This window comes from Oreochromis aureus, linkage group 15 (genome assembly GCF_013358895.1).
Source record: "Oreochromis aureus strain Israel breed Guangdong linkage group 15, ZZ_aureus, whole genome shotgun sequence".
In the NCBI taxonomy this organism is placed as follows: domain Eukaryota; kingdom Metazoa; phylum Chordata; class Actinopteri; order Cichliformes; family Cichlidae; genus Oreochromis; species Oreochromis aureus.
This window is the reverse complement of record NC_052956.1, coordinates 11,947,280-11,969,636: the sequence shown is the minus strand read 5'-3', so window position 1 is coordinate 11,969,636 and position 22,357 is coordinate 11,947,280. Positions and strand designations below refer to the sequence as shown.

General features: G+C 40.5%; 1 protein-coding gene across 3 annotated transcripts in view; it reads right to left on the bottom strand.

The window, feature by feature from the left end:
• Window positions 1-1,067: 1,067 nt before the first annotated feature.
• mthfd1l (methylenetetrahydrofolate dehydrogenase (NADP+ dependent) 1 like) overlaps window positions 1,068-22,357 on the bottom strand; it is a 44,994-nt gene continuing 23,704 nt past the window's right edge. For all 3 annotated transcript variants that reach the window (XM_031727653.2, XM_039599195.1, XM_039599194.1), the window contains exons 21-28: window positions 19,871-20,010; window positions 19,403-19,444; window positions 13,120-13,223; window positions 12,808-12,985; window positions 11,415-11,522; window positions 11,166-11,318; window positions 2,113-2,225; window positions 1,068-1,952 (exon numbers count right to left, since the gene is read on the bottom strand). In XM_031727653.2, the coding sequence (XP_031583513.1) occupies window positions 2,136-2,225; window positions 11,166-11,318; window positions 11,415-11,522; window positions 12,808-12,985; window positions 13,120-13,223; window positions 19,403-19,444; window positions 19,871-20,010 (815 nt within the window). In that variant the 3' untranslated portion in view covers window positions 1,068-1,952; window positions 2,113-2,135. The remainder of the gene's footprint in view (window positions 1,953-2,112; window positions 2,226-11,165; window positions 11,319-11,414; window positions 11,523-12,807; window positions 12,986-13,119; window positions 13,224-19,402; window positions 19,445-19,870; window positions 20,011-22,357) is intronic.

Genomic DNA, 22,357 nt, shown 5'->3' with positions numbered 1-22,357 from the left:
TGAGACAGCAAGACAGAGGGTATGTCCACACTATAAATGCTCAGAGCTCTATGAAATACAGTAGTAGCGCAAGGGTACATTAAAGGCACATTTAGAGGAGGGAGTGTTCAGCAATATTCACAAGCAGATACTCGCCACTTTATAGTTTTCTGCAGACTGGATGGCTCTAGAATATGAACCAGTTTGTTTATTTGAGAAGCATAGCATATAGACCCAGGACTGCTGAGCAGCTAGAATCTAAACTAATTGAGTAACTTTCAATGGAGGACCCAGTTAATGTAGCACTTTTTTAGTATAAAGGTATTGAAACAACTGAGAGTGAATTGGACGTTTGGGGACCAGGATCATTCAGCTTCAACTATTTGGACCAATTTTCCAGAAACTCTTGGAATTCCTCTCACATGAAATATTCAACAGGACACTGTCCTTGGTACTGAAATTGGAAAATCTATTAAATCTGTCCAGAAGTGCTAAAAGATGAAAGCCTAAACAATTTCTCAGATGGAGTCAAAAACTCATTGTAAACAACTCTAACCTAACAAAACAGGGATCTGTCAGCGCATTACAGTGCAATGCCAAAGTGTACAACTTATCAACACATCTTTAAATCTGTCATCAGATCAAAACAAGAGGGTTCAGTCTCTCTCGCTCTCTCTCTCTCTCACACACACACACACACACACACACACTAAATCTGCTGTTGGGGTGCTACTGTATAAGATTCCCACTGCCAGGTGAACACGCAGAATAACACGGAGACTTTGAACGTGTGGAATGCCAGCTATGACACATGTGCACACATGCACACTTGGCTTCATGCTGAAAACCCAAACACCTCATAATGACAGATGTTGCACCCTGGGGTGCTGCTGGGGGGTGGGGGGATCATCTGTTTTCAGACACCCTTCCAAAACACATGGGAAGAAATGAGAAAAGCACAGACAATCTTAAAGGTTTCATCCGTGAAAAGAGGCACGATTGTATCGCAGCATCTCAAAAAGAATCGCGAGACGATAGTAAGAAAACAGCTCATGTCAGATGCTTGACGTAAAAACAGAAATACACAGTTTTGGAGTGAAGAAAAGGTTTATTTTTACTGCTATAAGGCACTTTTGATCTTTGACAAATGAAATGTTTGACATACAGCAGCTTTCAGGATTGCACCAGATGTTTTCATAGAGTAGTACCTCTGTTTGTTTTACACTCTATGGAATAAAAGTGAAAATTCAGGGAATAGCTGATTTTATCTTTTCTGAAGGTAATACTTAAAGAAGCTCCAGAATCTGATTGGTCGGTATTGTCTGAAATACCTCCAAACAACATATATAACATGACAGAAGCACAATGTATTCCTGTCAAACCACAAAACAAAATAATTTACTAATACTAAGAAAAAACTGCTTAGAAATTATGAACATAATTGACATTTGTAGTGTTTCTCAGTGTATGTAAAGCACCTTTAACATTCAGCACCACTTAACAGATTAGGACACTCAAAGTCACATGAATACTATCAGGGCTCTTTGTGCGTACACCAGCATCTTAATTCACAATTTTGCCTACTCACTGCATTTAGGTAAAAAACAACAACACTGTATTAAGACATTTGATTTTCTTTCCAGAAAAATAAACAGAAGTTAGACATCCAAGGAAACAACAAAATAAAATCCAAGTAAACGGACTCTTCTATACCCAGAAAAACGTTGACACAAGTAGAGGATGTATGATATACATATATATGGTTGTAGGGCATGGTCTTTGGCATATGACACACGTGCAAATGCAGCATGATGCTAATCTAATGGTCCGCTAATCCTCCCTCTTCTTCCACGTTGCTTTGATGCGGATCAGCTGGGAAGAGCAAGAAATTGTTTCCTGCCAGTGGCGCTGGGGTTAGATGAGCCTTATGGTGAATGCATGGAGCCCATGATCCTGAAAACAGAGCAGGGAGCCTGGGAACAAAAAAACAAAAACAAAGATGTTTGCAGGGCCTCTGAGCCTGGAGACGATGTAACAAACCGTAATGTCAATAGCTCCTTGTGAAATATGTAAAGCGAAACAATGGCAGCTTCTTCAGAATAATTTATATGATACAGATGAAATGATACCCACGAGAATAACGTTGGGGAGCATGCTCAGAAGAGTCCAGTGATCTCCTCCGTGACCGGGTCAAGGTCAATGTCGTAGAAACAGGGTCGTGTGGGCAGGCCAGGCATTGTGCTCATCTGAGGGAAAACACATCAGAGAAGAACTTTAACCCATATTTGAACTATTATAAATCTAATTTTGATCTATTTAATGAGATGAGAGGTCACCAAAAATGCATATATGGAGATATCAGACCACAGAATTAAGAGAATAACTAGCAGGCACTGCTAATCAAATGCTAGATGTTTATTTATAAGCTACCGAATTAATGGACGTACTTAAAATCCTTTTTATGTGACAATCCACGTTCGCTAGAAATCAAAAAGGTGCTCAGATGACATTAAACTCATCAACAAGCAATAGAATTTGGAAAGAAAAAAGAATATGTCTGTCGTCTACCATTATCCTAATCTAGTCGAATTTCAAGAAAGCTTTTAATGAGTGGACATATCCGAGGAAGCACACGCAGCTGGTACAGATCTTCTCATGAAACTGTCAGTGGCCACAAAAATCAGATAAGAAGGTAAAATTACAATCTATATAATGACCTCACATTAAGGCCGTCACCACAACACAGCTGCTCTACACCAAAACACCATCTGCCAACATTTAGCATCACAACTTGTGTAAATTAGACAGAATAGGGTCATTCCACACAAGCTCAATAACTGTAATCTAGACTTAATTTAACTCAAGGTTGGCGGTGATGAATACGCCCGCAGAAAATGGCAGCTTTGTTTTTACTGTTGTCAAAATATAAACGAAAGGAGGTCTTGCAGGTACGAGACAGTTAATAAGCGCTATGTGAAGTCAGAGAGAATCACAGTTTTGATTTGGGCATTAAGAAGCTCAACTGAGATATATTTTAGAGTTTTAAAAATAGAAAAACATAAACGGAAAAATGTTTAGAGGGCCTTGTAATTATTTTACATTAAAAGGTTTTGATCCATCGCATCTGCCAGAAGGACTTCGTGTTTAAGTTTCTGAATGACAATGAGTCAACAGAGGAATGGTCCTGTTAATCCTGATCATGTCTACAGAGCAACGAGAAAGCTTGTGTCAGATACGGAGCATCACGGGGAAGTACATTGAGACAGACTCTAGACGAAGAAAAGACACGCAAGAGGCTGGAAATGCTGCCAAAAGAAATTTGACATTATCAGAACAGAGCATGGTTCACGAGATGTTGACATCAAGCTGTCTAAGCAACTAATTAAAAGTTTATAGTCAGGTCTGGGTGTCTTTTACATAGTAGGGGGGAAAAGGGCATGTTTTGCACAGTTCAATGGATCAAAGACTCATATGTGACTCATAAACCACTTTTACTCTCTCAAAACCCAGCCAGTTCATCCCGTCCAGACTCAAAAGTAAATTATCTTGCTCATTAGACAGGGAGCGACATTCCTTGCATACCTCCCTTCTTCTGACCCAGGAGCAGTTTTATGGACCCATAAGTGGGAATTAAACAGGAGGAAGTGGGCAGTGAGCTTCCTGTCTGAGGAAACGCGGCTCTGCAAGTAAACCGAAGCACAAAACAAGGAGGACGTGCTTTCGCAATCTCACAGAGCGGATGACAATTCCTCAAATATGACTGCTGTGACATGGGAGTGTGCTTTAAAGTCCACCGTCAATGCTTAAATCCCAAATGAACCCAACTAAGAGGTCCAAATGCTCCTTCAGTTGCCAAAATCAAACAGAGAGGGACCATTAACAAATAAAATAAGGTCAAAGTTCTTTAAAATCCAATAATATGATCAGTGTAGCCGTTCTCCAACATATTAAAAGTTCTCTGTCCATGCATCCATGAAAAACAGGATCTACAAGGCTAAGAGGAGTTGGTCAGGTAGTTTGTGGCGTTCCCACTTTTGGTCGGGGAGGAATTGCTGCCCCAAATGAGGGAGTTGAATTATCTTGAGGTCTTGTTTCAGCTGAGGGGAGAGTGAAGACTGACAGATGGTTTGGTGTGGCGTCCGCAGGACACTGCACCAACCAATTGCGTTTGAGAGGGAGTTAAGCGTAGAAGAAAAGATGTCGATTTACCAATCGATCTACATTTCTACCCTCACCTTTGGCCACAAGCTCTGGGTAGTAATGGAAAAAAGAAGGAGCCAGTTGAGGTGAATGTTCTGGGTGAGACCCAGGAAAAACTGGAGATTACATTGAGGGAACCCCTTGGTGTCCCGTGGATGAGTTGGAGGAGGTGGCTAGGGAGAAGGAAGGCTGGGCTTCTCTAGTTAGACTTTAATCCTGGCAACTGAGCCTTGGATAAGCAGCATAAAACTGATGGATGGGCAAAAAACCTACACCACTGCTATGCTACTGAGTTATGGTTAGGCTAATTAAAATACATTATCGTTCTCAATTAAATTACATGTTGGTGGTCTCTTTGCTGCCTGGTTTGGATCATTGAAAAAGTTGTACAGGACTTGAATGACAATTAAATATTTTTCGGGGGTGGAGTCTGGGGGGACTTTCGCTTTAACTGCAGCATTTACTGCTCCAGTCACTTCATGCCTTTCTGTTTATACCACCTCCTTTGCTTTGCTTTGCTTCTAACGCTACCAATATGTAATCTAATAAAGGAAAAGCTCGCCAAAAATCATCATGTGATATCAAAAAAATATTTTTCTGTCTACATTCCTCAACAATTTGGATAATAGTTCTGGAAATCCCCCCTCCCCCTAAAAAAACTAATTTGGGTTATTGTTGGATGTTTTGATTATAACTATGCAGACTGATGAGTAGAGTTAATTGGCTAACGAAGGAATGTTTCTCTCTGTGAACAAACATAATAGATAACAAATACTTTATTTATCCAAAAAGATTGGAATTATTGTGCAGCCAAAACATGAAAATAACATTAATATAACATAAAAATATAAAAATGTTAAAATTTAATAGGACACACTAAGGAGCCTAAATCTAAAGTGAATGCAGGTAGTGTGACATATGTGAAACATCTGTCCTTACAATCATAAGAAAACATTTTGAAATACCCTTAATGATTGGATAAATGTGCACTTTTTTTGCAGCCACAGGACATAGACAGCTTGCACTCACTGATTCAGCCTTGAGCTTCTCTGTATAGAGACGTATTATAGGGTCAAATGTGAGACAGCCCTCACATTTGGGTCAAACTGGGTCATGCAGCAGGACAATGATCCCAAGCACAGCAGCAAATCTACAACAGAAGGGCTGACAAAGAAAAGGTGCTGCAGTGACCCAGACAAAGTCCAGAGCTCAACCTGACTGAAACAATGTGACAGGACCTCATGAGAGCTGTGCATGACAAATATTTGCAAACCTCAATCAACTGAAGCAATGTTGTAAAGAAGAGTTGGCCAAAATTCTCCACAATGACGTGAGAGACTGATCAAATCATTCTGAACGGCGGAGCTGAAACAGAGACAGTGTTCACTCACTATATTTTAATAGACCTCTCTGCATTAAATCATACTTGTTATTAATCTCTGGCTCTCTTCCACAGCATGTCTTTTGTCCTGCCTTCCTTCTCTCACCCCGACCAGTTGCGGCAGATGGCCGCCCCTCCCTGAGCCTGGTTCTGCCGGAGGTTTCTTCCTGTTAAAAGGGAGTTTTTCCTTCCCACTGTCGCCAAAGTGCTTGCTCATAAGGGGGTCTTATGGTTGTTTGGTTTTTCTCTGTATGCATTATTGTAGCGTCTACCTTACAATATAAAGCGCCTTGAGGCGACTGTTGTTGTAATTTCGAACTGTATAAATAAAATTGAATTTAACTGAATTGAATTCAGCTGCATGCCCGGTAAGTATTCTGCACACACATTTAATTAATATTTTTATCAGGTATGAAAAACAGAACAAACATTTGTGAAGTCAGAACTACGGAAACCAATCAGAGTCCAATATGTACCTTGAGGCATCGATTGCACATCTGATATTGAAACTACCGTATTTTCTGCACTATAAGGCGCACTTAAAATCCTTTAATTTTCTCAAAAATTGTCGGTGCGCCTTATATATGAATTCTGGTTGTGCTTACTGACCTCAAACCGATTTTATGTGGTACACGGCGCTCAAAAATCTGTCAAAAAATGTTTTAGTACGACTTTCATAAGCTACGAAGCTGCACCGCTTGATGGATTTTCTGAGCATTATGGCTACCGTAGTCAGTCAAACGAACACTGCGGCATCACTGAGAGTTAAAAACTGTCTAAATTCTTTCATCTTTGATAAAATGATCAGCATTGCTGCTTTACCAGGTGTAACAATTAAGCTTAACATCCAGGCATCCATGAAAACAGAATTCATTTAATGGAGTTAGACATTAGCAGGAAGTTAGCTCGCTAGTTTCCACCTGAACATGATATAGCATGTTCTGACTGAGAGATTTCTGAAAAAATGAAAACGTACAGCTCTGCTATCACTTCCAACATAAATGAAGACAGAAAACTAAACAGCAGTGACTTTTGTAGGGTTACTGAAGTTGGGCTAGGTGGTATATAATGATGTACTACCTGATCGCTAGCAACACAGCTATGTTAGCATAACATAAACACAATGAAGCTGGAGGATGAACGCTAACTTTTTTCCACTGATAAAATTTAATATGAGGGTTCCAGATGGTTACGGACAAATCGCATGGCAGGATGCTGCAAATGGCCCAAACTTCAGTCAGGAGAACAACTGAGATAATCCATCCACAATACAGGTTAGTCATTAATATACTGCAACAACATGGGAATAGAGCAGCTGCGAGCGAATTCAACATTAATGAATTAATGTTACAGAAGTGGAGGAAGCAAGAAGAATGAGTTGAGTAAAATTTGACTTATCTGTTTTGTTTCACTTAATGCGCCTTATAATCCAGTGCGCCTTATGTATGAAAACAGACCCATTCATCGACAGTGCACCTTATAATCCGGCGCCTTGTGGTCCGAAAAATACGGTAGGCTTTAAAAATCAGATCCATTTGGATTTAATAGGAAGCTGTTCTTGATGTAATTTGATCATTTTGGTACTAAAATTAACTTTTTAGTGGAAACCCCCGCCCCCCCAAAAATCTCATTTTTAACTTCAGGGTGCACATTATCCACCTGTAGGATTTACTCCACCACCCTCTAAACTCTATAGAAATGTGTGTGCCTACATGAAATACACTAATTATAAGGCTTATCATTGATGAATCTCACTTTAGCCATCGATCTCTGCATTAACAAGAACAAGAAGCCATGTTTTGGAAAATCGTTTTGTTCCATATTCAAACATTAAATCATTTTGCCCTGCCCTAGCTAGTGTGCATCCTCCTCATGTCATAACAATCAGCTGATAAATAATGAGCAGAAGCATCCGATTAAGGGCTTCCATTCAGAAAAAACTGACATATGACATGTGGTTAGAAATCGTTACGGGGGAAAACTCTAGACTGCTTTGTGATGACGTCTATGTACAAATGCAAATGTTTTCCATTCCTATATATGAAAGCAAAGCTGCAAGGAATAAATTCATCCCCTTTGTTCTGCAACAAAATCCCAGTTTCACTTTATTTACTTGAATGAAAGACTACAAAATGTCAGCTCACAGGAGGAGACAAATCAAACCTTATTTAAAAATATAAATTCCGATTCACAAGTAAAAGGTCCTTTCACTTTTCTTGCCCTTGAATGAAATATTGGGCAGCACATTTAAATATAAAAAGGTAATAAAAAGTGTATGAAAACCTTTCAAAGTTCTGAAAGCAACAAAAGATGTGCTGTTCTGCCAGTCCTCCTCTCAAGCCTGAGAACAAGTTGGCACTCGCGAAAACACATAACACTCCGTGGCTAAAGTTGGAAAGCCCATTCAGGCAAATAAGTCCCTTCATTATGCCCAAACACAATGTGCCTTTGTTGGGGAAAGCCCTGGAGGAGACAATGTAGCTGGTTTTTTACCCCCCACTGGTTTTGGAGAAGCGTCACGGTCAACAAGCAGCAGAGTTTCAAAAAGTACTGAGAAGATTATGAAATCTAAAAGACCAAAAAGCACTTGTGTCAATTTAAAATTAAAGTAAGTGAAGTCCATAACAGTAAATCTTTAAAAGTCACTCAGATTCTCCACAGTTTATTTGGTTATTGAGTAATAGGGTTTTTATTTAAGCTGTTTTTATTTTAAGATTAAAGGTTCATCTGTGTCTCAGAGAAATCAGTGGATAAAATGTGAAGAACAGATGAGAATTAACGAGTTTTAGATTTAGTCTGAACTCTGAACTGTGCACTTTGGACTTAGATGATTACGGTGCATCCTGTTTAGGGCTAAAAAACAGTATCACTGCTTGTCAATGAATGACAAATCCTGTACAGTTTTTTTTTGTAAATGTGTGTGTACTTAGAGGTTTTTATTTTTCCACACCAAACTTTTTAAACTTTGTAATCTTTAATTTTGAATCTTCTTCTGTGATGTACTTCAGGCTGCATGCTTGCATAGATAAATAAAGCCAAGCTTGTAAATTTTCTTTCGTTTTGCCAAAGGTGTTCTATTGTTTGTGAACGTTTGTACCTTTACTGCTTATTTGTGGTGTGTATGGTGTATTTATTCTGATGCTACATGTATACTACCATAGACGTACATCCACATTACGCATCTGTTCGTGTACGTTTGCTGCCTTGATGATGAAGAACTGATTAAGGCGTTTAATGACGCTGTGCAACTTTATCAATCTCCGCCTCATGTCTAATCTAACTTTAGTAAAGCTGCAGTTGAGGCACAGGTCAATTACCAGATAAATACATTTACTGGACCTGTTGGCCAGCAGGTCATTAAGATAACTGAGTTATCCAAAATTAATGAAAACTGAAACAGACAGCTGTTTTTTGCCATCACTGGACAACAGAATCCATAATAATCTTTCAGCACAAGTTAAGTGGTCTGAGAGGGATTCCTGTGCCATTACTGGGATTTTTAACATAGAAACTCTACACTAAGACTGGAGCCAGTCACAGGTTTGCTCAGGTGAGTTCAGGTAAGCTTTATGAAGTAGCAAGAAGAGCAAAAAATTCCAGATCGGAAGTAAGATGGTGTGGTGTGATAGATTAAACAGAAGACTTTAACCTGGGAAAACGGGGTTCGATTCACAGGTGCAGCATGTATGAAGCACGTGTAGTAGGGATGTGGGCGACAAGTCAGCTGAATGCTAGATGCTGTAATTCCACCATCCACTATCCAAGAATCCAGCTAGGACAAAAGGCTGCCCCCACCCCGAATGTTTAAGCCTGACTGTGCTCACTTCTGGATGTTCTCCGTCTTTTAAAGTAGTCTGGTCTTTTTTCCTCCCGTTTAAACAACTAGTAAATTAGTCACCAGGAAAATCCTAGTGTGTATCTAAGAAGGTCGTTTCGGTTGATCCCTTATTCACATGGGGTTGCCGCAGCAGGAGGCTCCACATGTTTGAGTTGGCAGGTATTTTCCTTTAATGCCAGATGCCTTTGCTTACTGAGCCCCAATAGGATTTGTGGCTCCTTCCGGCATCAACCTGGGGATCTTTTGCTTGTTAGGTGAATGCGTACACCACTACCACTACTGCTTATGGGCGGGGCTTGGAACAGAAAGGGGGGCACTGCATGAAATCGACTCGTATTGCATGCTGCAGCTTTAGGGCTTACTGCTATATGTGTTGCCTTTCTTGGAATTGATAAGAAATCTTTAATCATCAACCATCTTTAAAGTTTAACCAGAGAATATTCAGCCAAGGAGGGCGTTTCTATAAACCTGACTTGTTTAGGGTGTAATGATTCAGTGAAAGCAATTCTAACGGGATATGAATTCCAAAGAGATCTATTGTTCTGCTTCCAACTCCTCCCATACATATCTAGAGAATGACATCAGTGCCTTCCTGACTCTTCACCCTGCAGACCCCTAACCTACCCATCGATCTAAAACCCCGCCATCCTCCTTCTTATTATCTTGACTGAGAGCTTTTCACCTCTTTCCGTGAAGGGAGAATTGAGTTCTTAGCTGTAATCAGAGCTAAGGCATCGGAAGTCCCCTGACCGTTCTATCCAAAACATGATCTCATGGAGGTTTCTTGGCTTTTTTCTTAATAAAGCCATTTTAAACAAAATAGCACCATTTTAACTGTGCCAGAGCAACAGGTGCTAACATGAAAATCATGCGGCGATTAGAAATGGCTTAATCTTTAACTATTAAAAGTTTCAGTCTTGGGTCAGTGTGTCAAGCAGAAGCTAAGCCAACGAGTTCAGAGAAGAAACAAAGAACTTCCTTTGGGTTAGAAGTCATAGTTCAAGAGATGTCAGTGTGCCAGTGGCTCCATGGGCAGCAGCACATTAAAGGCAGGTTGTGGAAAGTGGAGAGATGCCACAACCCTACAAGATGCCTTTCCAAGCATGGCCAGCGTCTCACACCTCTGGCCCAGCCTTTCAAAGCCAGGCCCTGAGGGCACACTGGTGAAACAGCGGGAGGCAAAGCACTCAGGAAGCTGCTTCCTTCCTGCCTGCCCAGCCCATCATCAAGCAAAAGGCTCCAGCCAGCCTTGTTTGCTCTAAGTAGGACTACATGGCTCAGGGAAAGCAACAGAGAGGACCAAAATCACACACACTCTCCGGGGACGAACTCGAGGGAGGAAGGAATTAACATCGACAGATGAATTAAGCACGTGCAGGGAACAATAATCCTACACACTCACCGAACCCTTGAAGATCAGACTGAGCTTCAAGGGTTGGAGAATGGAGATATTAAGCTTTGGCAAGGTTAAGGAACGGTGTCATGTTAACAAAATTAAATTGAACATTCTTCGAGAAAAAAGCAGCTGCACAGGCAAACGTGTAGGCACGAGAAACAAGAAAACACTTATGGTGTGATTTCTGTGCAGACGTCTGCTTTACAGCCTACATAAAGCTGGTCCAAGTTTTCTCTGTAAATTACACCAAATGCACTTTCTTATCACCTCTGTGCAGTATTGTGAAGCCAATCACTTTCAAAAAGCTCTGTGACTTCGCGCTATGAGGCACGGACCAAGGCGTCAACGTTAACCTGCTGCAGACCACGTACCGTTCCCACTAACGGGTAGATGAAGCCAGCTCCGATGCTGGCACGGACATCTCTGATTGGCAAAACAAATCCAGTGGGTGCCCCCTTCTTGTCAGGCATGTGGGACAGGGACAGATGGGTCTTGGCCATGCAGATGGGCAATGAACCATAACCCTGGTTAAAGGCAAAAGAGAAACAGTCGTTGTGTGACCTTGTCACAGAGGAAAGAGAAATGAGATGAGTCAGTTACTGCAGCGGCAGTGAGCTCACTTGTTGATGGTAATAATCTGTCTTGGACTTGGCCTCTGGAGACAGCTCGATGTCATCGGCCCCGTACACTCTCTGGGCTATTGTTCTGATCTTCTCCACGATCGGCATCTATCGGAAGGACAGCGCATCAAACGCAGGTAAACACACAACAGCTCTACACTCAAAGGGAAGTGAGGAAATTAGATTTGGTGAAGTGAACACATATCAGCGTGACATCAGAGTCAAACACAGTTCAGCAAAATGAAATAAATATTTCAACTTTTACTCTTCGAGTTCTTATCAGATATGTGATAGCTAAGAAAGCTGGCTTTATTCCTCTGTTAAAGTGACTGTATTCTGATTTTCAGCCCATTTGACTGAAGCCAAGCACACAATGTCATTTGCTTTTAGATCTTGATCAAGCCTGTTTTCATTTTAGGGGTATTTAGACAACAATCAATGATGGACTATTTGCAATTCTACTTTCTTTTAATGTGACGAAAGACTTCTGACAAACTGAAAGGGATACAGAAATGTTACTTCTGACCTGGAAGACTGATGGCCTGATTTCTACTGAAAAACTGACCGAGGTGTGGTTTGTAAACAAAGCCGACACATTCAGGTGTCATTAGATTAAAAAAAAGAACACTATGTCTGATTCTCACTTGACACTACAAACCTTTGTTTTTCCTTTTTGGTCAAAAACATATAATAACAGAGGATTCGAGCACTATGGCATCAACAGCTTATTAATGAGAAACATATAAAAACCATTTATAAACACATCTTTGACTTCTTTCTTCATCTCCTAAACTGCAGCTTGTCGGAGAATATCTCTTCATTAATATATTCAGAATTATAGCACCTTCGATATGAGACACCATCACCTGCCTGGTGTATCGAGGTGCAGTTCTTCTGTATCATCCATCCGAGCTGCTAACTTGGAACTTTAGCAGGGATGGGATATTCTCACACTACCTTCTCTTCTGCCAAACATCCAAGCCTGAGGTTTTCTGTCTGACCTTCGTTCTAACCCGTCTAGCACATGGAATAATCAAAAGATTGAACACCTTATTATACAGCAGTTAAGGTTTGATTTATTTATTTATTATCCACTAAATCCCGCTGTTGAGAGCGCTTGCATGCAGGCACATGCTTACTGCAAATGGAGCCATGCACAAAGACACAAACAGCATAACAAGGTCAGTTAATTTAAGTCACAACCTCCTAGACTCGCTAACTCAAACCAGCTGATGTTTTTTTACTTCAACCTACTCTAGCTCCCAAAATCAACATAATTTACGGCAAACTAATTATCCACTACTAAAACAGTAGAACTGGGATTCTGCCTATCGTAGGGCAATAACTAAATAAATTAACTAAATAAAATTTCCACTACATTATCTGCACTCACCTCTGTGTTGTAGAGAAACTGGAAGTCACTGGGTTTGCTGGCGGCCTCCTTCACAGCCTGGGCGAGCTCCGAGCTGCCTCTCCCACCCTGCGCCCAGTGGTTGCACGGCAAAGCGTCGGATGCGCCGCACTCTTTCGCTATCTGACATACAAGGTCGATCTCTGCCTGGGTGTCTGTCCTAAAAGATCCGGGGAAAAAAGCACCATTAGCAGCGAGAAGCTGGCGTTTATATAAAACACGAATTAATCACCATTAGTAGCTTTACTCACAGTCAGCTATTTAAAAAAAATATAGCTGTAATATATAACTTACTTAAAGACATTAACAGCAACCACGACTGGTACCCCAAACAGATGTGCAATCTGGATCTGCTTCCTGAGATTGCTACGGCAGCCGCCAGCAACCAGGCTCAGATTCTAGAGATGGCAGAGAAAGAGGAAAGAGAGCAGAGGTAACAAACTGTCATTAAAAAAAACAAAACACATCTAACCCATAAAATACATGTAACAGACGAGCTACACGACCTGTAGCTTCATAACATATGCACTGCACAGTTCCTTACAAGGTGGATTTGTTCATTAGGCTTCTTTAACAGAATAAACAATACACAGGGCTGTGTTATATTATCCCGTCCACAATTACACCGGTATAAACGTTTATGCAATATAAAAATGTCACATTGTGTCACATCTTTTCTACACCTTGAGTTTAAGTTCCGGGGATGCCCAAGAGCTACACGTCAGCTTCTGATGACATTTTAAAACCTACAAAAGGGAGTTACTTTAACATTCCCCAACAACTTGCAAATTATCCAAGAAAACGGTTCCCGTTAAAGGTGAAATCCACAGCCTGTTTCGCCACGGCGCGAGGGAGGAGATACTATCATCTGTGACCTAAATGTAAGCACCACCAAGCATCATTGGAGCTCTTCCAAGTTGCACTCCATGAGGGAGGAAGATGGTAGATGGAAATTATTGATTCAGCTACATGGTGGAAAACCAGAGCTTTCAGCAGGTGGTTAAAAACCTGTTACAGTTATATCGTGATAGAATTTCAAGGCCATATCCCTCACCCCGAGTACTATATAAATCAGAAATAAGTACTTAAATGGTTTGCAGAAATCTTACATGCTAATTGTGTCCTGTGGATCTTTGTTCTATGAAAACACTCCCCCCCCCCAAAAAAAATCAAAATCAAAATCCTGTCTTACTTAATACTGAAATTATTCTGTGTCATAATAAAAATACAAAAAAACCCTAAAAGACAACAGATGAGATGGAGAAAGTTTTACTGCATCTTCAGCTCGCCAGTGGAAAAAATGCTAAAGATCCTTGTTTAACTGATAAGGAGTTTACAGAGATATGATTTAAAGGGCATGACAGGAAATCTGTGATTCTAGTGGGAGCTTCATTTAAATACCTTCATTTCCTATTCACCGTTTTGTATAAGTTGTTCAGGCTAATATAAAATGTCTCGTTACTAACACTTGTGTGCTTTGCATGTGATTGCATTATTATACTTGATCCGGTGATGTGTGCAGCAATTCAATAGCTCATATTGAACCGCATGCTACTACGTGCACATTGTAGTAGCTTCACGATAAGCTCCTATGCGAACAAAGTAATCTAATCTAGCACTATTTGTGTGTAGCCACAGGCTAAGAAGAGTAAGGCCATACAGGTCCCATAAATTCATTTCCTGAGCTCTGCTTTCCTCAGTACTTCTGGTTCTTATTACAGGCTTTACAGTTAACCTTAATTAACTGCTTCATTATTTACTCAGCTGAACCTGCCTGAGAGACCACTGATTTTGGCCAGATACAGCCGCACATGCACGCACATACACACACACACACCAAAAGAATCCCGACTCCACTTTTGCTTAAGTCTACATAGGTGAAAACCACAGGCAAATGTTCTCTTAATACATTAAATGCTTCTAATCACGGTTGTTGGCAGCGGATCTATGCAGGTAGGTGGAGATTTAAATGTCAGTGGGAATGCAGCTGAAAGCCTGAGGTGGACTGGTTCAGTACAATCTCCAAGTCCCTTTATTGCATGACATAAACATCTTATAAATGCTGTCAAATGACGTCTCCCTTCCATGATTTTTCTGGTTAATATTACACACGTTTGACGTAAAGCACAGACCAAGTATACATTAATACAAAGATGATGCACTGCTGTGTAAGTAGCCCAGACCTAATGTGTACAGTAAGCCCATTAGGAGTCAGGTCACAAAACAGCTGCATGAAGAGGAAGTGGGATCACCACCCACGGTCATGCTTCACTGCCATGGTAGTTTACTCAAAACACAGCACCAAGCACATCACCAAACAGAGTTATGTTAATGAGTGTAGATAGCTGTAATTCTCCTGAAAACATCCTGAACTTTCAGACTAAATACAATAAGAACAGATACAGATAATTATTTTATCCTAATTGGAAGTGATGCCATGGCCCAATAATTACCTCCCATCCCCCATTATTTTACCACAGTGCCTTTTTCTTTAACTCTCATATCTAATTAGCCTATCACATGGACGTAACTATCGTCCACCTGGGCCTTACACAGAGTTTCTCTCTGATTTCTCAGACTTTTTATCTGGTTTAGTGCTCAGCTCAGATAAAATAATTATTGTGGGTGATTTTAACATTCATGTAGATGCTAAAAATGACAGCCTCAACATGGCATTTAATCTGTTATTAGACTCAATTGGCTTCTCTCAAAATGTAAAAGAACCCACCCACCACTTTAATCACACTCTAGATCTTGTTTTAACATATGGCATAGAAACTGAACATTTAACAGTGTTTCCCGAAAACCCTCTGCTGTCTGATCATTTCCTGATAACATTCACATTTACAATAATTGATTACACAGCAGTGGAGAGTAGACTTTATCACAGTAGATGTCTTTCTGAAAGTGCTGTAACTAAGTTTAAGAATATAATCCACCCACTGTTATCATCTTCAATGCCCTGTACCAACATAGAGCAGAGCAGCTATCTGAACGCTACTCCAACAGAGGTCGATTATCTTGTTAATAATTTTACCTCCTCACTACGCATACGACTCTGGATACTGTAGCTCCTGTGAAAACTAAGGCCTCAAATCAGAAGTACCTGACTCCGTGGTATAATTCTCAAACACGTAGCCTAAAGCAGATAACTCGTAAGCTGGAGAGGAAATGGCGTGTCACAAATTTAGAGGATCATCATTTAGCCTGGAGAAATAGTTTGTTGCTTTATAAGAAAGCCCTCCGCAAAGCCAGAACATCTTACTATTCGTCACTGATTGAAGAAAATAAGAACAACCCCAGGTTTCTCTTCAGCACTGTAGCCAGGCTGACAAAAGTCAGAGCTCTACTGAGCCAACAATCCCTTTAACGTTAACTAGTAATGACTTTATGAACTTCTTCACAAATAAAATTTTTATCATTAGAGAAAAAATTACCAATAATCATCCCACAGATGTAATCTTATCTACAGCTACTTTTAGTACCATTGATGTTAAGTTAGACTCTTTTTCTCCAATTGATCTTTCTGAGTTAACTTCAATAATTAATTCCTCCAAACCATCAACGTGTCTTTTAGACCCCATTCCTACAAAACTGCTCAAAGAAGTCCTGCCATTAATTAATTATTCAATCTTAAATATGATCAACCTATCTCTAATAATCGGCTATGTACCACAGGCCTTCAAGGTGGCTGTAGTTAAACCTTTACTTAAAAAGCCATCTCTAGACCCAGCTGTCTTAGCTAATTATAGGCCAATCTCCAACCTTCCTTTCATATCAAAAATCCTTGAAAGAGTAGTTGTCAAACAGCTAACGGATCATCTGCAGAGGAATGGCTTATTTGAAGAGTTTCAGTCAGGTTTCAGAGCTCATCACAGCACAGAAACAGCTTTAGTGAAGGTTACAAATGATCTTCTTATGGCCTCTGATAGTGGACTCATCTCTGTGCTTGTCCTGCTAGACCTTAGTGCTGCGTTTGATACTGTTGATCATAATATCCTATTAGAGCGATTAGAACATGCTGTAGGTATTACAGGTACTGCACTGCAGTGGTTTGTATCATATCTATCTAATAGACTCCAATTTGTTCAAGTAAATGGAGAGTCCTCTTCACACACTAAGGTCAATTATGGTGTTCCACAGGGTTCAGTGCTAGGACCAATTCTGTTTACATTATACATGCTTCCCTTAGGCAGCATCATTAGAAGACATAGCATAAATTTTCACTGCTATGCAGATGACACGCAGCTCTATCTGTCCATGAAACCAGGTAACACACACCAATTAGTTAAACTGCAGGAATGTCTTAAAGACATAAAGACCTGGATGGCCGCTAACTTTCTGCTTCTTAATTCAGATAAAACTGAGGTTATTGTACTCGGCCCTGAAAATCTTAGAAATATGGTATCTAACCAGATTCTGACTCTGGATGGCATTACCTTGGCCTCCAGTAATGCTGTGAGGAACCTTGAGTCATTTTTGACCAGGACATGTCCTTCAACGCACATATTAAACAAATATGTAAGACTGCTTTCTTCCATTTGCGCAACATCTCTAAAATTAGAAATATCCTGTCTCAGAGTGATGCTGAAAAACTAGTTCATGCATTTATTACTTCCAGGCTGGACTACTGTAATTCACTATTATCAGGATGTCCTAAAAACTCACTGAAAAGTCTTCAGCTAATCCAAAATGCTGCAGCAAGGGTACTGACAGGGACTAGAAAGAGAGAGCATATTTCTCCTGTATTGGCTTCCCTTCATTGGCTTCCTGTTAAATCCAGAATTGAATTCAAAATCCTGCTCCTCACATACAAGGTCTTAAATAATCAGGCCCCATCTTATCTTAATGACCTTGTAGTGCCATATCACCCTACTAGAGCACTTCGCTCTCGCTCTGCAGGCCTACTTGCTGTTCCTAGAGTATTTAAAAGTAGAATGGGAGGGAGAGCCTTCAGTTTTCAGGCCCCTCTTCTGTGGAACCAGCTTCCAGTTTGGATTCGGGAGACAGACACTATCTCTACTTTCAAGATTAGGCTTAAAACTTTCCTTTTTGCTAAAGCATATAGTTAGGGCGACCCTGGTGACCCTGAATCCTCCCTTAGTTATGCTGCAATAGACATAGGCTGCCGGGGATTCCCATGATGCATTGAGTTTTTCCTTTCCAGTCACCTTTCTCACTCACTATGTGTTAATAGACCTCTCTGCATCGAATCATATCTGTTATTAATCTCTGTCTCTCTTCCACAGCATGTCTTTATCCTGTTTTCCTTCTCTCACCCCAACCGGTCGCAGCAGATGGCCGCCCCTCCCTGAGCCTGGTTCTGCCGGAGGTTTCTTCCTGTTAAAAGGGAGTTTTTCCTTCCCACTGTCGCCAAAGTGCTTGCTCATAGGGGTCATATGATTGTTGGGTTTTTTCTCTGTATTTATTATTGTGCTATCTACTGTACAATATAAAGTGCCTTGAGGCGACTTTTGTTGTGATTTGGCGCTATATAAATAAAATTGAATTGAATTGAATTGAATTGAATGCATTTAGGCATGTACATGTGGTCAAGACGAGCTGCTGACAGCATTAGAATGGGAAAGAAAGGTAATTTAAGTGGCTTTGGATGTGGCATGGAGACTTTCCCCACACAATCATCTCCAGGGTTTACTGGTTGGGAAAAGGAGGAATCCAGTAAGCAACAATTCTTTGGGTGAAAATTGATATTATTGATATCAGAGGTCAGAGGAGAATTGCCAGACTGCTTCGAACTAACAGGAAAGTAATATAAACTCAAATTACCACTCGTTATAATTAAAGAACGCAGAAAAATGCACAACATGTTAAAACATTGAAGCAGATGAGTTAAAGCAGCAGAAAATTACACTGGTTGCCACTCATGCCAGCTAAGAATAAGAAAATGAGGCTAAAATTGCACAGGGTCACCGAAATTGAACAACAGAAAGTTGGAAAAAGCCTTGCCTGGTCTGGTGAGCCTCGAATTTTGCTGTCACATTCAGCCTGTTGCGTCAGGATTTGGTGGGCACAACATAAAAGCATGGATCCCTCGTGCCTTGTGTCAAATGCTTAGGCTGGTGGTGGCGTTAAAGAGATGTTTTCTTGGCAGAATTCGGACCTTTTATTGCCGACCATGTCTACCTCTTTAAGACTACAGTGTACCCATCTTCTCGTGGCTGCTTCCAGCAGGATAACGCACCATATCATCAAATCATGGCAAGCTCAAATAATCTCAAACTGGTTTTTTAATCGAGACACTGAGCTCATTGTAGTCTACCAAAAGTCACCAGATCTCAATTGAATAGAGCACATTTGGGATGTGGTGGAACGGAAGATTTGCATCATGGATATGCAGCCCAGAAATCTGCAGCAACTGTGTGATGCTATCGTGTCAACGTGGACCAAAACCTCTGAGGAATTTTTCCCACACTTTGTTAAATCTGTGCCACAAAGAATTAAGGCGGTTCTGAAGGCAATAGGGGTTCCAACCCAGTACTAGCAAAGCATATACCCAACAAAGTGTTTGGTGAGTGTATATTTATGTTTGCTCATACATGTTTTTCATGGTTCCTACCTCATCGGTATACTCTCGGGGAAGAGGTGCACCTGCAGATACCTAAAACCATACAAACAGACCAACAAATTAGACACTTCAGCATCAGAGTTTTGCCCATATGGGAGATAAACCAAGAAATCAACCCTTCTAATTCTTAATATTTTCACTAGCAAGTCGATAAACACAGTTATTATTTTGGTAGATTTAAGCAAACAGGATGAAGACTAATGAATACCAAGAAACCGAGAGCCCTTGGTAACCCTATGACATAGCCAGTTCATTCATTTCAATTGAGTTACAGCTCAGCACAGGATAGCAGGGCCTTTCATGACCATTAAGAGCATTTTACTGTTGGAGTTTGTCTATCACATGCTGCGCTAGATTTTCAGAGACATTTAAGTGAGTGGTTCTTTAATTCATCCACACCAGAGAAGAATTTATGGCTAGGCTATACTGTGTTATTGCAACAGCGCTGTGTTGACCTACATTTGGGCCGCCGCCGTGCATCTTTAGCGCTCGAACGGTTGCGACCAGCACCACCACGCTGGGCCTCAAACCTGAGGCTCGACATTTGATGTTGAAGAATTTCTCCATCCCAATGTCCGCTCCGAAACCTGCCTCGGTCACTGTGAGGAAACAGGCACAAAACACATTAACATGTCTACCAGTGAATTATTGAATTACATATTAAATTTATGGTCGGCAAATGAAAAATGTGAGCAGACTGTGGTTCAGCCGTGTTAGAAACTGGAGCAGCGGCGCTGGACACAAGCATTAAAGTATCATCTTGCTTGAAATAACTCATCTTCCACCTTCAAGGCATGTTTGACCCAATTTGACCTCACAGCAACACATGTGAGCTCGATTACACGCCTGGAAGAGACATGGGAACGGTTTCTGAACAGTAGTACTGAGTAATGGGTACATTGTAGGGGCTCTGAAAAAGACAGAGGGCCTCTGATACGGACAGCCCTACGCACAGGCCTCTTGAACAGGCTCCAAACAAAGCAAATACCCCACCTGAAATGACAGCCTTGTCAAGATAAGGTTTCCTGCTACATGCTGGCTAGTTTTACACATTTTACAGTAAAACTAAAGTTTATTTCACATCAAAAGTGTTTAGGCAGGTTTTAATCACCTTGGGCTGTTTGTTTAGTCTGCTCAGATGCCATTATTTCAATACTTGAAAGGGAAGAATTCACTGCAAGCTTCCAAGTCTGTTTCCTTGTGATCGCTGAAGCTTTTGGTTTGTGCTAAAGATCAAATATATCTCCTCATATGATATTTAGATGGGTCACAACGATGAATCATCACCGTTTGCAGGCTAGACTGCACAATGCACTGAAAGTCGACTACTTTATTACTGCAAATATTTTAGCTTTTATTCAAGAGGACAGTGCAGAGTGTCTGCAGGAAGGAAGGGAGAAAGTGAGGGGGGAATGACATGCAAGAGATGGTTTAGAGTGGCCTTCAGTCAGCAGCTTGACCAGGTGAGCTATAGTTGCATCGCCCCAACACTTTTACTGGCACTAGTAAAGACTAATGGTTAAGGCATCACCTTTGCTGTTTGGTTAAATGCTTTGCCTTCGTTCCAACACATATTTTACGAGAAATTTTCCAGTTAAAAATTTTATCTAAATCTAAAAGCCAAACAGAATAAATGCACCGTAACGTACATGGAGTCCAGTTTGTAGTTTAACGCTTCACGAACTCTTTGTGACCACGAGAAGAGAGATTAAGCCTTCAAATGCAGCATGACTTTCTGTCAGTCAAATTAATAAAGTTTGTTTTGAATGTCTCCCACAGGTCCCGATAATATAGAGGACTTTGTCAATGTGACATAATGTTAACAAATTGTGGTCCATTAGTAACAGCTGGCCCTCACTATATTAGTGTAAAATGTTTTGGGGTTTTTTTTTTAAAGGACCCATTCTAAACCAGCTGATCCCAGAAAACATTTATCAAAGTAGTGATAATTTAAGTATAGTTAAAGGATAAAAACAACATGTCAGTGATTAAAGCAAGAAGAAACTCTATTTAAGCACAAAAGTTAATTTTTACCACATTAAGACTGATGAAAATCACAAAACAGAGATCCTCAGTCGGAAACCCCCCACAGAATTTAGCCGAACATACAATCTTTAAATGGTACGGAAATCCACAAGGAGTACTGTCCCATGACAACCAAATATTACTAAGGAACAAAGACCAAGGCGCAGATTTGTTTTAACAGCTAAGGGTAATTATCCATATTACAGTTTTGTTATTCTAATAAAAAAACAACTAACTTTTGTAATTGCCAAACCAACTGGGTGGGCAGGTCAGGACATTATTGACCAAAAACAATCACAGGATTTAAGAGCCAAAACAGGGATTGTTGTGAGAGAAAAGGTCACCAGATGACCAAATATAGGGCAAATCGCTCACTATGGATATTCATGAAAAATAACATTAACAGGAGGAGTTTGCTGTTATTTTCCCATTTTTTCTTATAGGTAGAGTTAATTTTTTTTTTTTTAAAAGAACCAATACACAACCCATAAACTTAATCATCTACAGACCCCGCTTCCGCTCTTCCTCAAACTGACCAACCCATCCTGGATAACCTCTTTCTTCCAGTGGTGTAACATCTGTGCTCGTCAACTGCTAACCTTATTAACAGTTAATTTGATTAAAACGATTAAAAAAAAAACCCCAAATGGGACTCAGATGCACACCACAAAAAACAAATGAAATGTTTGTGTCATTTTGATGAGTTTTACGTCTTATACAAGTTTTTGTGCGTAGGACCCTGTGCGCAGACTTGAGCTCCACAGAGACGGGCTTTGACCAGCTCCACTTCTGAACGTAGACAGTAATGACGAAGAGATGGGTTTGCAAATTGAAAAGGGAACGAGGGGAGGGGGGCTTGGATCTATTTCCACTTGGAGGGAAGCGTCACTGCAAATCAAATCTGAGTGGTCTCCTTCATTC